The 15,742-nt window shown below is 47.2% G+C and overlaps 1 protein-coding gene across 2 annotated transcripts in view; it reads left to right on the top strand.

Moving 5' to 3' along the window:
• The window catches only part of BAG5 (BAG cochaperone 5), a 23,924-nt gene extending 8,182 nt beyond the window's left edge, over positions 1 to 15,742 (top strand). Inside the window, exons 1-2 of one of the 2 annotated variants that reach the window (XM_040411713.1) lie at positions 9,932 to 10,037; positions 13,924 to 15,742. In XM_040411713.1, the coding sequence (XP_040267647.1) occupies positions 13,954 to 15,312 (1,359 nt within the window). In that variant the 5' untranslated portion in view covers positions 9,932 to 10,037; positions 13,924 to 13,953 and the 3' untranslated portion in view covers positions 15,313 to 15,742. Of the gene's footprint in view, positions 1 to 9,931; positions 10,038 to 13,923 lie in introns of those variants that run through there. The other variant, XM_040411712.1, reaches the window with a different exon arrangement.

The raw sequence follows: 15,742 nt of genomic DNA, 5'->3' as shown, positions 1-15,742 counted from the left end.
GGGAGCAAAAGGCGCGCCAGAACCTGGACACAAACTGACTCCCCCGATCCGACACAATCTCCTTAGGCAAACCGTGCAACCGGAAGACCTCCCTGGCAAAAATCGTGGCCAACTCTTGTGCAGAGGGTAACTTCTTGAGAGGAACACAGTGGCACATTTTGGAAAACCGATCCACAATCATGAGAATGACCGTATGGCCTCGGGATGCAGGGAGGTCCACAATGAAATCCATCCCCAGGTGTGACCATGGGCGCTCCCCGGTGGCTATGGGTTGCAGAAGGCCCAACGGAAGGTGCCGAGGGGACTTACTCTGGGCACAAACGGAGCATGCCGCTACATATGCGGCGATGTCGGAACGTAGGGAAGGCCACCAGAACAGACGTGAAACAGCCCAGGACAGCTGATTCTTTCCAGGATGCCCCGCGGTCTTGGAGTTATGGTAGGTTCGCAACAACCGAGTGCGCAACTCCTCAGGCACAAAACATCTGCCGTTGGGTCTCCCAGAGGGAGCACCAGATTGAGCCGCCAAAATCTGCTCACCCAGGGGAGAGGTCAGGCTGGTGCGAATGGCGGCCAGGATCTGATTCGGAGGTATGACCGAAGTCGGAATCGACTCCTCCCTGGACAGCTCGGAGTACTGCCGTGATAAGGCATCCGCCCTGATGTTCTTGGAACCGGGTAGGTAGGAGACCACGTAATTAAAACGTGACAAGAACAGAGCCCATCTGGCCTGACGTGGTGTCAATCTCTTGGCCTCAGAAAGGTAGGTCAGATTCTTGTGGTCCGTCAGGATGAGAACCGGAACCACCGAACCCTCGAGCAAGTGCCTCCATTCTTTAAGGGCCTGCACGATGGCCAATAACTCCCTGTCACCAATCTGATAGTTGCACTCCGCGGAAGACAGTTTCCGGGAGTAAAACCCACAAGGAAGCAGAGGACCCTCTGGTGTTCTACGCTGAGACAGAAGGGCGCCTACTCCCGTCTCAGACGCGTCCACCTCGAGGACAAAGGGCAACCCAGGGTTGGGATGCGACAGAATCGGAGCCGACACAAAGGCGGACTTTAGGGCCTCAAAAGCTCGGATGGCCTCGAGCGGCCAGACCTGGGAATTACTGCCCTTCCTGGTCAGATCCGTGAGAGGCTTGGCCAGCATGGAAAAGTCCCTGATGAACTTCCGATAATAATTGGCGAAGCCCAAAAAGCGCTGCAGGGAACGAAGACCACTGGGCTGGGGCCACTGTAAGACAGCCGAAACCTTCTCAGGATCCATGGAGAACCCCTCAGCGGAAATGATGTAACCTAAGAAGGTTACCTGGGATCGGTGAAATTCGCATTTCTCAAGCTTACCGAACAGCTTGTTCTCTCGTAACCGTTGCAACACTCGTCTGACATCCAGAATGTGGGCCTCCATGGATTCAGAATATACCAAGATGTCATCCAAATAGACTACCACACACTGCTGCAACAGGTCACGGAAAACATCGTTGATGAATTCCTGAAAGACTGCGGGCGCATTGCACAACCCAAAGGGCATAACCAAGGATTCGTCATGACCGGTCCTGGTGTTAAACGCGGTCTTCCACTCATCGCCCGCCTTGATCCTTACCAGGTTATATGCCGCCCTCAGGTCGAGTTTGGTAAAGACCGTGGCCCCTTTAAGGCGATCGAACAGCTCGGAAATCAAGGGTATCGGGTAAGCGTTCTTGATCGTGATGCGATTGAGACCCCTGTAATCGATGCAAGGCCTCAACTCACCGCCCTTCTTTTTCACAAAGAAAAATCCAGCCCCTGCCGGGGACGAAGATTTGCGAATGTGTCCGTGTGAAAGCGCCTCCCTCACGTACTCCTCCATGGCCTCATTCTCCGCTACCGACAGTGGATAGACTTTGCCACGAGGAGGAACGGCACCAGATTGTAACTCTATGGCACAATCGTATGGGCGGTGCGGAGGTAGGGCAACCGCACGCACCTTATCGAATACATCCCGGTACTCCTCGTATTCAGGAGGCAACAGAGAGTCCGAGGAAGTACACAGCAACTTGACAGACCCATGGATGCAACTAGCCCCACACTGCGGTGACCACGAGAGGATCTCGACCGATCTCCAATCGAAAGTCGGATTATGCTTCTGGAGCCAGGGGTACCCCAAGACCACCGAGTAGTGTGGAGACGAAATAACCTGGAGGCAGACCGACTCTCTGTGAACGGCACCAATGGCTATCCCCACTGGAAGGGTCTCATGAGTCACGTGTGGCGGCAGAAGGGGTCTGCCGTCTATCGCCTCAAGAGCCAGTGGGGAACCTCGAGCCTGCAGAGGAATGGAATTGGCGGCAGCGAACACACTATCAATGAACAAACCACCAGCACCAGAGTCCACCAACGCCTGGGTCGTCACCGAGCCCCCGACCCAGGAGAGGACAACAGTGATCAGTGGTTTGTCAACACGGGAAACCGGAGACGAGGAAACTCCACCCAAGATCTGCCCCCGACAGGATCTCAGGGTACGAGCGTTTACCGGACGGTTCGGACATGCCAACCGAAAATGCCCACCGAGACCACAGTACATGCATCGGCCCTCGCGTCTCCGGAGTGCCCTCTCCCCCTCGGACAGGCGAGCAAACCCCAGCTGCATGGGTTCACCCCCAGACAAGTCATCCCCAGGAGGCGTGGGAGGAGAGGGAGGCACGGGTGGGACAGCAAACGTAGGCACCAATCTGTTAGAAGACCTCCGCAGGTTCTCCTTAAAGGAAGGTCTCTCCCTGAGTCTGGTGTCAATCAAAATCAGGAAAGAAATAAGAGACTCGAGCTCAACTGGTAGGTCCTTAGCTGCAACCTCATCCTTCAAGGCATCCGAGAGACCATGAGAGAAAGCAGCGACCAGAGCCTCATTATTCCAGCCCACCTCTGCTGCCAGGGTACGAAACTCAATGGCGTATTCAGCTACGGATCGTGAACCCTGTCTGATGGACATAAGGAGCTTCGCAGCAGAGGCAGCACGAGCCGGCACATCGAATACCTTCCGAAGAGAAGCAACAAAACCGGAAAACTCGGCAACCACCGGATTGTTGTTCTCCCATAAAGGGCTGGCCCAGGCCAAGGCCTTGTCCGAGAGCAGCGAGATCAAGAAGCCCACCTTTGATCTCTCAGTAGGAAAGGCATGTGGCAGCAACTCGAAATAAATGCCCACCTGGTTAAGGAAACCTCGGCACTGAGTTGCTCTCCCCCAAAGCGCTGTGGAAGAGGGGCAGAACCGGTCATACCCCGAAACACCGCAGGCGCAACAACAGGTGTCGGGGTAGACTCTGGCGCAACAACCGGAGCGGCAGTAGGAGCGAGCCCAGGAGCGACAACCGACCCATCGGCAACGGGAGCGAAATGAGCCGTGCGTTCAAGCAGGGTTTGCAACGCCACAGCGAACTGACCCAACAGGTGATCCTGCTGATCAAGTCTGGCAACCAGCGTGGGTAGCGAGGATGGCCCTGTACCGTCAGAATTCATGGCTTGGTCCTAATGTCACGGAACCATGAACCAGACGTACAACAAGAGATAAGTGAAAATAAGAAGGCTTTATTGAAAATAAAGCTGTAAAGCAAAAGTCCAAACGGATGGTGAAACCGAGCAGAGTCTTTGCGAAGCCAGAGGTCAGGAACCAGAAGGGTAGTCAGACGAAGCCAGGATCAGGAACCAGCAGGGTAGTCAGACGAAGCCAGGATCAGGAACCAGCAGGGTAGTCAGACGAAGCCAGGATCAGGAACCAGCAGGGTAGTCAGACGAAGCCAGGATCAGGAACCAGAAGCAGCAGCAGTCTTAGAAGCATGTGAACACAAGAGGACCAAGCAAGGAACTGAAGCCACAGACCTCCTATATATATGAGCTAGGCATCCAGCTCCTCCCAGGGGAAGGAGGAGCCGCAGGGTGGAAGGCTACAAGAAACCCAGAAACCAAGATGGCCGCCAGCACATGTCAAACGAAGGAGAGCAGCAAGCAGGTAAGACCATGACACAAAAGGGGGATATATTTTCTAGAACCACTTTATGAGGGGTCCCCCAACCTATAAGACCTCCATGGGTTCCACAATTCCAGGAATCTGTCATGTGCTCTATCCTGCCAACTTGCCAACTCCTCCAACGTATACATTTGATTGACTTAGTCTTTTCACTGCTCCACGCTGAGCCATTTCAGTGGTATTAACAGTCTCGCTGCTTGAATCAGATGGGTGATCAAATCCCTTTTGGAAGGTTCGGTTGCCAGGTCGGCGTGGGCAGCCAGAGCAGGAAAGACTCTGGAGTTAGAACCATAGAACGGTTTGATATATTCTGAATGGATTGTTGGATTGCTGACCAGAAGGTAAGTACCAGAAAATATGACTCGATGTTCCCGCCTCAGCCCCACACCTCCAACATTTATCAGAGTTTTGGAGGACCTCTTACATACAACTGTTTGGGGGTTTTGTACCAATGTGTTAAAACCTTATAAGAATGTTCTTGTACCTGAATACACCTGGAAAACCCATGCGAATTAGAGTGTAAGCGCATAATGTCTGTTTCAGAAAATTTCCTACCCAATTCTGTCGTCCAGTGCTGAATATAATTGGGCGTAACCTTACTCCTCGGAGTTAGTGTAAATACGATATCAGTTTCCCTGGGAGGTTCCCTTTAGCCATTAATTTCTCGAACCCCGTCCTCTCCCTTTTCTCACCTATTTGTTTATGTAATAATTTACTGGTGGAGTTAAGTTCTGAGGCATCCATGAAGTTGCTGCCCCTGGGAACCTGTGGGATGCTCTGCAGGACCCCCTCCATATGGTAAGCCTCCAAGAAACTTTTCTACCGTGTACTCTCTGAGTTTATCCCACATCGGAGCAATATCTTTCACTCCTGGCCTTACAAATAGAGGAATAAGGTCAACTGGCATATATTCCGTGAGGGACTACTCAGAAGGCCATATTCTTTATTCAGGGTTCTAATCACTGATGCTGTTCCCCTCGGGAGTGGGTTATCATCTAAGGGCGTAGTAGTGAGGCACCATAGCCCTGCTCTCTGTTCATGTGTGAGGTATACCTGCTCCAGTTCATTGCCCAGTGCCCCAAAATCAGGAACTTGGATTTGGAGCCATCTTTTAAGATGTATTGCTCTATAATAAGTAAGGGCATCTGGAAGGCCAAATCCTCCAGGCTCTTTCCTCATTATTAGTCTATGGTAAGCCACTCTAGGTCTCTTCCCATTCCATAGGAAATTGGAAAAGACCTTCCTTACTTGAGAGAAAAGAGAGCTGGGCAAGAAGATAGGAAGCATTTGTAGTACATATAATAGTTTTGGCATAATAAAGGTTTTCAATAGGTTTTCCAGGACGTCCCTCCATGACAGCACCCACTGGAGGATGTCCTATTGGTCTCTGTAGGGACAGGATGCGAGAGAGATTAAAAGGCCCCTCCCCACCTCCACTCTCCAGTGTTCTTCCTGTCCATACAGGGATAGGAGCAGAGAGGAGTCCCTGCTTGGGATGAAGACAAACATGCAAGCCCCCGGATGGGGGTAGAAAGGCTGAGGCCGGGTCGGGGGTTTTTACCTCTCCTCTCAGCCTCTGGTAGCCTATGCTAGCACCCCTCTGGGAAGAGGTCCCCTAGCTCTCCCCTGATACCTGGGGTCCGGGTTCCGTCCTGGACTCCATTCCTTCTTATGATGGTTGCCACGGTATCAGGGGACGCCGCTTCTCTCGTGGGGGAGCTCTGGGCTCGGCTGCGGCTCCTGCGCTTCTCTAGGCGCCCTGCGAGCGGATCACGTGACCGGATGCGTGCGCCGGAAGAAGATGGCGGCGCGCATCGCATGTGGGTTAGACGGTGGGCATCAAAAAAACATGCTGGAGGCCGCGGTATGCGGTGGCCTCGCATGGGGGGTTGACTCTTCTTGGAATGAGTCCCCCAGAAGAGGAGGCAGAGCTGCGCGGTGGCGGGTGAGGCGGACCAATATGGGGTAAGTCCATTTAAGTGATGATGGCTGTATGTTCAGTTGTGCATCATGGAGGTCCAGTTGTCTGGGGAGCAGAAGGCTGGTACAGACTCCCCCGTCCTGGGCCAGGTAAGTTATTTCCCTGCCCTGTAATTTTCGGAAGTTGGGTTTGCTATAGGTATCTAGTCTCTCTCTATCTCTATCTATCTCTCAAACTCTATCTCTATCTATCTCTCAAACTCTATCTCTATCTATCTCTCAAACTCTATCTCTATCTATCTCTCAAACTCTATCTCTATCTATCTCTCAAACTCTATCCCTCCTAACAGAGTTGGGATGGATTATAAATTACAAGAAGTCGGACCTGCATCCGGATACCAGGAAAATGTTCCTGGGAACCCTGCTGGATTCAGGAGAGCAACGTTCCTATCTCCCAGAGATGAAGCAGGAAAATATAAGAGGAAGGATGGAATCCTTCAGGAAGAAAAAAGGGTCATACCTTAAGGGAGTCCATGCAAATCCTGGGTCTAATGACTTCATGCATCTCAATTTCTACCGTGGGCTCAGTTCCACTCAAGAACATTGCAGGACTCAGTGCTCTCATCTTGGGACAAAGACCATCGCTCCCTCAACTCCAGGATAATCAGTTCGCAGAATGTAAAGGACTCGTTGTCCTAGTCGGTGAACCCGGAGATCCTGAAGAAGGGAAGCACATGGAACATGGCTTGGGAAATACTGATTACCACAGACGCAAGTCAGAAAGGCTGGGGCGCCCATTTAAAAGATCGTTTCTTTCAGGGAAGATGGTCCATACAGGACAGCCGGAGGTCATCAAACTTCAGAGAATTGAAAGCGGTACTGGAGACACTAAAGGCTGCGGAGCATCTGATTCAGGGTCAACACATCAAAATATTGTCAGACAATATGACCACGGTCTGCTATCTGAAGCGTCAGGGGGCAACGAGAAGCCCTCTACTTCAGAGTCTGTCAAGTCAAATATTCACATAGGCGGAAAAGAAAATACTTTCCATTTCATCTATTCACCTAAAGGGGGCCTCCAAACTCCACGGCAGATTCCCTGAATCGACACAACTTCAACCAAGGAGAATGGAGGCTCAACAAATAAGTATTTCAAATGATTTGCCGCAGGTGGGGCGTCCCACAAATAGACATGTTTGCGTCAAAAGAGAATGCTCAGCTGGATTGTTTCTATTCGCTAAATCCAAGAGACAATCCGAGGGGAGTGAAAGCTTTAGGCCAGGAATGGAATATGGCCCTAACATATGCATTCCCGCCACTGCCTCTGATTCCGGCGGTTTAAAAATAAAGTTGAGTGAGTTCAACAACTCTAATTCTGATAGCACCAGCATGGCCCAAGAGAGGCTGGTTTCCTATTTTGAAGGAGAGGTCGATAGAGGATCCAATATCCCTCCCAAAATGACGAGATCTTCTGCTACAAGGTCCCCTAGAACATCAAAATCTCGAGAAATTTAATCTAATAGCCTGGATCCTGAGAGGCAAGCTCTAAAGAAGAAGGACCTCTCAGACAAGGTAATTTCAACATTACAAAAATGCGGAAAACCAGTAACTTCAGCCATATATAGCAAAATATGGAAGAAGTTCTCTTCATGGCTATCCCTGACTCATCCAGATGACACCTCTCTGTCAATTGGTCGCATTCTGGATTTCCTTCAGATGGGCTTTGATATGGGTCTAAAACCTAGTACCCTTAAAGTCCAGATTTCTGCATTAGGTTGTTTTCTAGACCCCCTATTGGCAGACCACAGATGGATAAAAAGATTTGTAAAGGCGGTGACCAGGATGAGACCTACCTTTTAGACAGTCACTTCCCCCTTTGGACTTAAATATAGTTCTAAATGGCCTTTGTAACCCTCCTTTTTAACCGATTGATTAGATATCGGACAAAATGTTGTCCCTTAAGGCGGTGTTCCTGGTAGCGATAACTACAGCTCACATAATAGGGGAAATCCAAGCCCTTTCCATGATAGAGCCATATTTAAAAATTTTAGATGACCGTATAATACTGAAACTGGACCCGTCCTTCTTGCCTAAGGTAGTCTCCCTTTTCATAGGGACCAGGAAATAATGCTTTCTTCATTTTGTACCTCACCCAAAAACATACAGGAGGAACAATTCCATTGTCTGGATGTTAGAAGAGCAGTCATGGCCTACCTTCAAAGAACAAGATCCTAGAGGAAATCGGCTAACCTCTTCATTCAGTTCGGTGGGAGGAACAAAGGAGATAAGGCGTCAAAACATACCTTAGCCTGATGGATTAAAGAGACTATCAGAGAATGCTACAGACTGCAAAATATTGTCTGTCCTCTATAAAAGCCCACTCAACCAGAGCCACGGCAGCGTAGTGGGCGGAGAAAGCCGACGCTACGGTTGATCAGATTTGCAAGGCCGCAACATGAGCTAGTTTCTTGACTTTCGCTAAACACTATAGGCTAGATTCCCTAGCAAACCAAGACCTGGCATTCGGATGGAAGGTTCTCCAGGCGGTGATCCACCTAGTTTTCTGTCACGGATGGTGATAGTTGTCACGGATGATGTTGCAGATAGCTGGAACTTATGAATAAACGTCCGACTGGCTTGATCCCAAACTAAGGAGCATATAGGTGAGCCCTATAAAACCCTAAGAGCTCTCCCTGACTGCTATGCCCATGCAAGGGTCTCAATGGTAGACGATTGCATGCCCACGTACCAAAGACTGTGTGACACCTGAAAACCCATAATAGTGAGGGGACACAACCACCGGCTCCCTGCACTTAATACGGACGGAGTCAGGGTCACCTAGAATCAATAAACTTTATTTATATATACTGTCAGTTCACCATCGGTCCCCTTGGTTTTTAATATGTATTATGACCTGTATTAAATGTTTTAGTGTGACTTGTGTCAATCATGTGTCTTTTCTGTGATTTTCTAATAAAATTATGTTATTTTTTGACTATTTTTGTACCACTAGTGTTATTTGCAATATATTTGGCCCACTCCTTTTGGTCGGTTTTCATGATTTAATCAGGGGTGGGCCCTGAATTTTGTTTGGGCTTTATATAGGTTCCTCACCTAGAATCAAGCCAGCAAGGAAACACAATACATGAAAAGACTTATCTGAGCAAACAGCAGCCGCAGCCTCCAGCAGTGAACACTTCATCCAGGAAGTAGTATAAACCGCAAAGTGAGGCAGTATGGGAGGGAATATAAAGCAAGACGATTAGTCTAAATAGGTGACACCTGGGAGAAGGAAAGGAGATGACAAAGTGAAACCAAAACAAAGAACGTCATGCAAGAGGTAGAGAAGGACGTCTGCCAGACCTTCTCACAGAACTGGCGGTGACAATAGTTCTCCAGTGGGTGCTGTCATGGAGGGACGTCCTGGAAACTAAGATTTAGTCCTACTGGTAAATGGTTTTCCAGGAGTCCGACATGACAGCACCCGATATTACCCCCCCCCCCCCCCCCCCCCCCTTGTTATGTTCTTGTACATGATTTATTTGATCTGACATTTTTGTAACAATGTGAGGTTAAACATTGTGATTTCAATAAATAAGTTGGCTCCTATCCGGTGTACTAAAGTTGGAAGAACACTGGAGAGTGGAGGTGGGGAGGGGCCTTTTAATCTCTCTCGCCTCCTATCCCTACAGAGACCAATAGAACATCCTCCAGTGGGTGCTGTCATGTCAGACTCCTGGAAAACCATTTACCGGTAGGACTGTCTTAGTTTTTCTTCCTATCCATGATACATAGAGGATTTTCAGAGACTTTGAGTGTGTTTGAATGTCTTTAAGGTAACCACATACACTTCTATAATTACTTGTGCTCTTCGTACTCCGCCCCAACTGAGGCCTCACCCTCTTCATGTAAGACAAGTCCATTGTCTACCTTGAATTAGGAAATATTTGCTCTTCTGTACTCCCATGCATGCTGAGGCGCAAGGAGGAAGCAACCCCTTGGGTGTAGGAAGTATACTGGTGGGAGGACCAGTTCATACACATCGTGACGCCACTAAGAGAGTCCTTACATAACGACATTTGGAGGAGAACTCCTGGGACGTTCTTCACAGGTAGGTTAGGCAGCGTCTATGTAGATATTTTTATTAACCTGACAGCGTGTTCATATCATACAGGACATTCCTACGCTAGTAATATCATGCTAAACGTGCAGCTCCTAATCCTTCTCCTTATCACAGTCTAGCAGATTCCTGTGTCTGTGAGAGGTCGTATCCGAGCCACTTGTTCACCTGTAGCTCTGTACTGAACCTATATCTGTACATTAAGAATAGAATAAATGGTTATTAGCAGAATTTCTTTGGTTTCAATCACCTGCGTGGAGATCAGACTTCCAGCAGAATCTTAATCATCACTGGTCATTTTCCTGCAGCACTATAGACAGAAAATCTTATTCTGTTCACGCGGTGTAAATGCTTTCTAGACCTTGAACTGGAGCAGTATTATATATACTACGTTAGTTCTTGGGTTGTGGTTCCAAGTAGTCCCATAATCTGATCAAGTGAAAACTACTGGTGGATGCCACTACTTGGAGATGCCATGCGGTTAACATCCTGTCATGTGCTCCCTTACTCAATTATTGGGAACAAGCTCCTTCCTGATAATTGCCCCCCATCATTGGCCATGTTAAGGGGCCTTAAAGCCTCCTGCACGCGACTGTATCTGTTTTGCGGTCCGCAGATCGCGGATCCTATCCATATGCATCCCGCAGTTTTCACAGGACCCACTGTAAAAGAGCCTATTCTGGTCCGCCAAAAGGACAGGTTTTATTATATGCAGCCTGGCCACATGAATGTGAACATCTCCCAGACGACATCCGTGTGCTATCCATTTTTGTTTTTTTTGCAGACCCTTGGAAATTAATTGGTCCATGTGAGTTCTGCAGATCGGACACAGACCAAGAGTACAGTCATGTGCATGAGGCCTTAGGCAGTACTGGACTGGACAGTCCTAGGAGTCAGGGATCCAATATGGCTATTAATTTGCAGTGAATGCCTAACTTTTTGGCACATACCCTACAAATCTGAACATACTGCACCCCTTTTTTTTTTGCTTATATATTTTTGCAGTACATTTTGCAGAGAGGTGGATTTTTATCAGACATGATGAGGCTGGTTCTATGCCACACAAATACTACGTCTACTAAAGACTGACAAAGGGCACCTAACTGCTATAAAATATAGTGTCTTGCCCAGGACTCCCTCAGTAAGGACTAGATGTTGCTGTTCCGGCTTGTTTGGGGAACAGCTGCTCTCGGCCGATGCTGCGTGTGCTCTGCGGTGCAGGACAGAGGTTTATGTGGTAGTATTCCTAGCCTCAGTCATAGCCTGCAGACTAAGAGCTCGCTGCTGCAGTCAGATTCCAGGCAAACTCACAGTCACCGGCAGAGCAGCCGCCTCAGCTATTTCTGGTCGGCTTGGTTGAGGCTTTTAAATCCCCCCCCCCCCCCATGAGGAAGATAGATTGAGGAGCTTTCTGAATGTAATATGCAGCTGATTACTTACTGTAGGTGTTCCTCTAGGAAAATGGTACTGTTATCTGCAAATTAAAGAGATACTTCACTCAAAAAGTACAATTGTCATATAAATTGCTGTCAAGCTGAGCTAGTAACAAAGCGGCTGCTTGGAAAGAATGTTTGTCGGTAGCTCTTCATAGAGAAGACATCTGTGATCTGTGGCCAAGTCACTAATGTTGACCATTCAGTAGCTATCCCTCCCGACCTCCCCATGGTTCAACTTGACCTAGCGTGCATGAGTTCTATATGGAGAGAGTTGAAGGCTATTTAAACCTTTGCAGGCATTTTTTTTATTATTATTGCATTGTACTAGCTAAAAATAATTTTTTCAATTGGTCATTATGAAAAATTCTGAGCCCTTGTCTCTGTACAGCCTTGAGATTCTCTAGTAGCCTGCTGTCTCTTTTCACTCTCCGCCAGTCCCCATTATAGTGAATGGAGCTGGACAGCAATGCCAGAATGAAAAGAGATTCGGCAGGCTGACACAAATTTTGGTTTTCACAGTTTTCTGCTTTAGTGTTTTTAGATCTTTTTGTCAGACGTTTCTGTTGTATACTGAAGTGTAATTCTAAGCATTTATGAGTTTTTTAGCTATTGACAAATCCATCAAGTTTATGCAAAGACTCAATATTTCCAGTGCTGACCCTTCTTTTTTAATTCACCCTGGCATGCTGGATATCAGCTTCTGGGCCAAATCCTGACTGATGGCAACGCTTTCCTGCCTAATCAGTTCAATTTCTGTATTTTTTGTTTCTCCACCCACTTTCTGAGGATTGACCACGGTTTGGGAAGCTCTTGAAAGGAGGCACAGTTTTCTGGCCATGGACCCAAAATGTCAAGGTTTTGTTCAGCGAGCCACTTAGTTCTTACTTTTGCCTTGTGATATGGTGCTCTATCATGCTCGAAAAAGCATGGTTGATCACCAGATTGTTCCTGAATCGTTAGGAGAAGTTGCTCTTGGAGGATGTTTTTATTCCATTCCTTATTTATGGCAAAACTGTGTGTGAGCCTACTCCCTTGGATGAGAAGTTTGCTCAGGAGTTGCAGTAGGCAGGTGAGAGTGCATCTGCACACACAGGGAATCAAAGGCTTTTATAGGATGGTCTGGTGTAAGGGGGGCAGCAGAAAAACACTTTTGTCTAAGAAAAACCTTAAGGACAGGCTGACATTCTGCAGGAAATACAGGGATTGGACTGCGTAGGACTGGGGGAAAGTTATTTTCTCTGATGAAGCCCCTTCGGATGCTTCTTATCCAAGGGAGTGGGCTCACTTACAATTTTGCATGAATAAAGGATGGTATCAAAACATCATCCAGGAGCAACTTCCCCCAACCATCGAGGAGCAACTTCTCCAACTTCTCCCAACCATGCAGGAGCAATTTGGTTATTAACAATGCTTTACCAGCATGATGGAGCACCAACAGTGAGAACTAAGTGGCTCAGTGAACAAAACCTTGAATTTTTGGGTTCAAGGCCAAGAAATTCTCCAGATCTCAATCCCATTGGGAACCTGTGGTCAATCCTCAAAAAGCAGATGGACAATCAAAACCACAGATATTGTAATAAACTCTAATCACTGATTACACAAAAGTGGCTTGCCATCCATCAGTCAGGATTTGGCCCAGAAGCTGATATCCAGCATGCCTGGACGAACTGCAGAAGTCTTTGGAAAAAAAGGATCAACACTGGAAATATTGAGTCTTTGCAGCCGGTAGCGCTCTTGGTGCCTTGAGCTTTCTTGCGTATCTTACGTCCATTGTGATACCATGGCTGATGTAAATAACCTCTGCTATGAAGAGTAGTGGAGTTACCAAAGTTAAAGGGGTTGTGCCACTAATGTAAATGTATCCCGCCCAGCAGATATTGCTGTTATATCACTTCCCCCAATTACCACCATTTATAAAAACTGCCTTATTGTAAAGTTATTATCCTATCATTGTGCAATGTGGCCAATCTGTTTGGATATTCAATTGCTGTTGGGTACGTCCTGCATTTGAGACTTGTAATGTAGGATGTAGGAAGCCTCATTGGTAAGAACAAGGGGTGTGGTTAGTGTCACATGATCTGCTATGTCAGGCCACATGTCACTGCCCTAAGGCATGATGGGACAGCAGACACATGACAAACCAAAAAGTAGGATTCAAGCATGGGGGATAAGAGAAAATTGCCAATGAGGTAAATTAGAAAATAAAAAATAAAATAAAAAAGGACGAAAAGTATTTTATGGCACAACCCCTTTAAAATTGCTGTAGGCAGAAGCGTTTTGTTATAAAGAAGGTTGACACTTTTCAAGCCCATTAATCTTTTGGACTGGCAAGTAATATTTACCACCACTGATTGGAATTACCCTTTTGAGATAATTTAAATGCAAGGAGGTATGGCCTATGTGATTGTCTTGTTACTCAAAATTCTTCTTCTGTCTTCCAGTTCAGATTATAAGCGGATGGTTATTGGAGTATGGATATGGGTAATCAACATGCTTCGATCACAGCCCTTCAGGAGATCCAACGGAAGATCAAAGACCTTGAGCAGAATGTGGCTAGCTTCAGTGGCTTACAGAGTGACCTAGAGTACAAAAGATTAGAGAAAGCTCTGACCAAACAGCTTTTTGAGATTGAATCTATAGACACAGAAGGAAAGGGGAACATTCAGCAAGCCCGCCGGAGAGCAACCGAGGAGGTGGAGAGGCTTCATAAAGAACTGGAGAAGACTGCAAACCATCCATGTCGGCTGGAGATCGAGAAGATTTTCAAGGAGATGCAGAATCTTGTAGCTCAACAAATAGGTCCCTTGTATGGAGGGAGAGGATGTATCACAGAGGAGTTTGAAGAAGGCGTTCAGACCATTCTTATGAGACTTACTCAAGTCAAGACAGAAGGAAAAGCTTCTTTAAGAAAAGCCAGATATCGCACTTTAACTAAAGTTCTCGCCATTCAAGAGATACTTGAAAATTGTTTGAAGCAACAGGTCCTGGCTCTTCCCCTCTTCACCGATGCTCATCCATCCATATCTAAAATTAATTGCATTATGTGCGAAGTCAACAAGGCTCGGGCCAGCCTGATCGCTCTTCTTGCCGGTGTCAATGAATGTGAAACCTACAGACACTTATCTTGTGTACTTTCCGGGTTCATAGCAGAACTGGATGCATTAGATGTTTCCGGCCACGTAGAAGTTAGGACATACAGAAAAGAGGTGGTTAAAGAAATTAACAACTTACTCAAGTACCTGGACCTTGAAGAGGAAGCCCACTTCACCAGCGCCTATGATCTGGCCACGAATCAGTCCATAGTTCAGATAGAAACCATTCGCGGACGATTGGCCGACATAAAAGCCAGGCTCTTCGAAAAACAAATTAACATGTCTGAAATTCACTTGGGGACTAAGTCCGAACTTCAGAGTCTTATTGCTCAGTTGGACGAAGTGAGCGTAGAGAAGAACCCTTGCATTCGAGAGGCAAGAAGGAGAGCGGTGGTGGAGGTACAGACTGTCATCACGTACATTGACCTCAAGGAAGCTCTTGAAAGGAGGCACAACCTTGGCGATCCGGTCATTCCAGAACACCTATCTCACGTTGCTGTATGGAAAGTTCTTGGGAGCCTATCTGAGCTTCAGAGAGAGGTCCTGTCATTTGATGGCAGCAGAGCAGATAAAAATTACAAGCTGCTAGAAGAGCTCCTCACCAAGCAGCTACTCACCCTAGACGCCATTGACTCACAGGGCGATGAACGTTCAAAAATTGCAAGGAAACAAGCGGTAAAGTTTGCCAATAATATCCTGAGCTACCTGGATATGAAGACAGACGAATGGGAATATTAGGACTTGCTTTAACGAAGCTTGTACAACATTAATGATTGTAGGTGGTCAAGTTTATACAAATTGGTGCACCAAAACTGGGTGCGAAACTGTATTTTCTTTATAAAACATTGTGGTTTTTTTTTCTGTCTTTATTGTCCCAAAGAAGCATTCCTCCACATATACAGTATGACGGAGATGCTCAACCAGAACATATCCAAAAAGCTAGTTAGTAACATATAAGCCCATGTACTAGTGCTTGGCGACAACCTTATGGGACGTGGGGTTTCATAATTATTGGGTTCTAGCCAATAAGCCATTGGTTTCTAGAAGTTCAGTGTTGTTCGATATCTGATCAATCGCTGTCGTTTGCGGCATGTGATTTTTGCTGCCACTTTATTGATTGTTTATCATATTCAGTTCTGTTATTCTGTAGCTGATGGAGAGGAATAGA

Source organism: Bufo bufo, chromosome 11, assembly GCF_905171765.1.
Source record: "Bufo bufo chromosome 11, aBufBuf1.1, whole genome shotgun sequence".
NCBI classification, from domain to species: domain Eukaryota; kingdom Metazoa; phylum Chordata; class Amphibia; order Anura; family Bufonidae; genus Bufo; species Bufo bufo.
The sequence above is the reverse complement of the archived record's forward strand: the minus strand, read 5'-3'. Positions and strand labels throughout refer to the sequence as shown.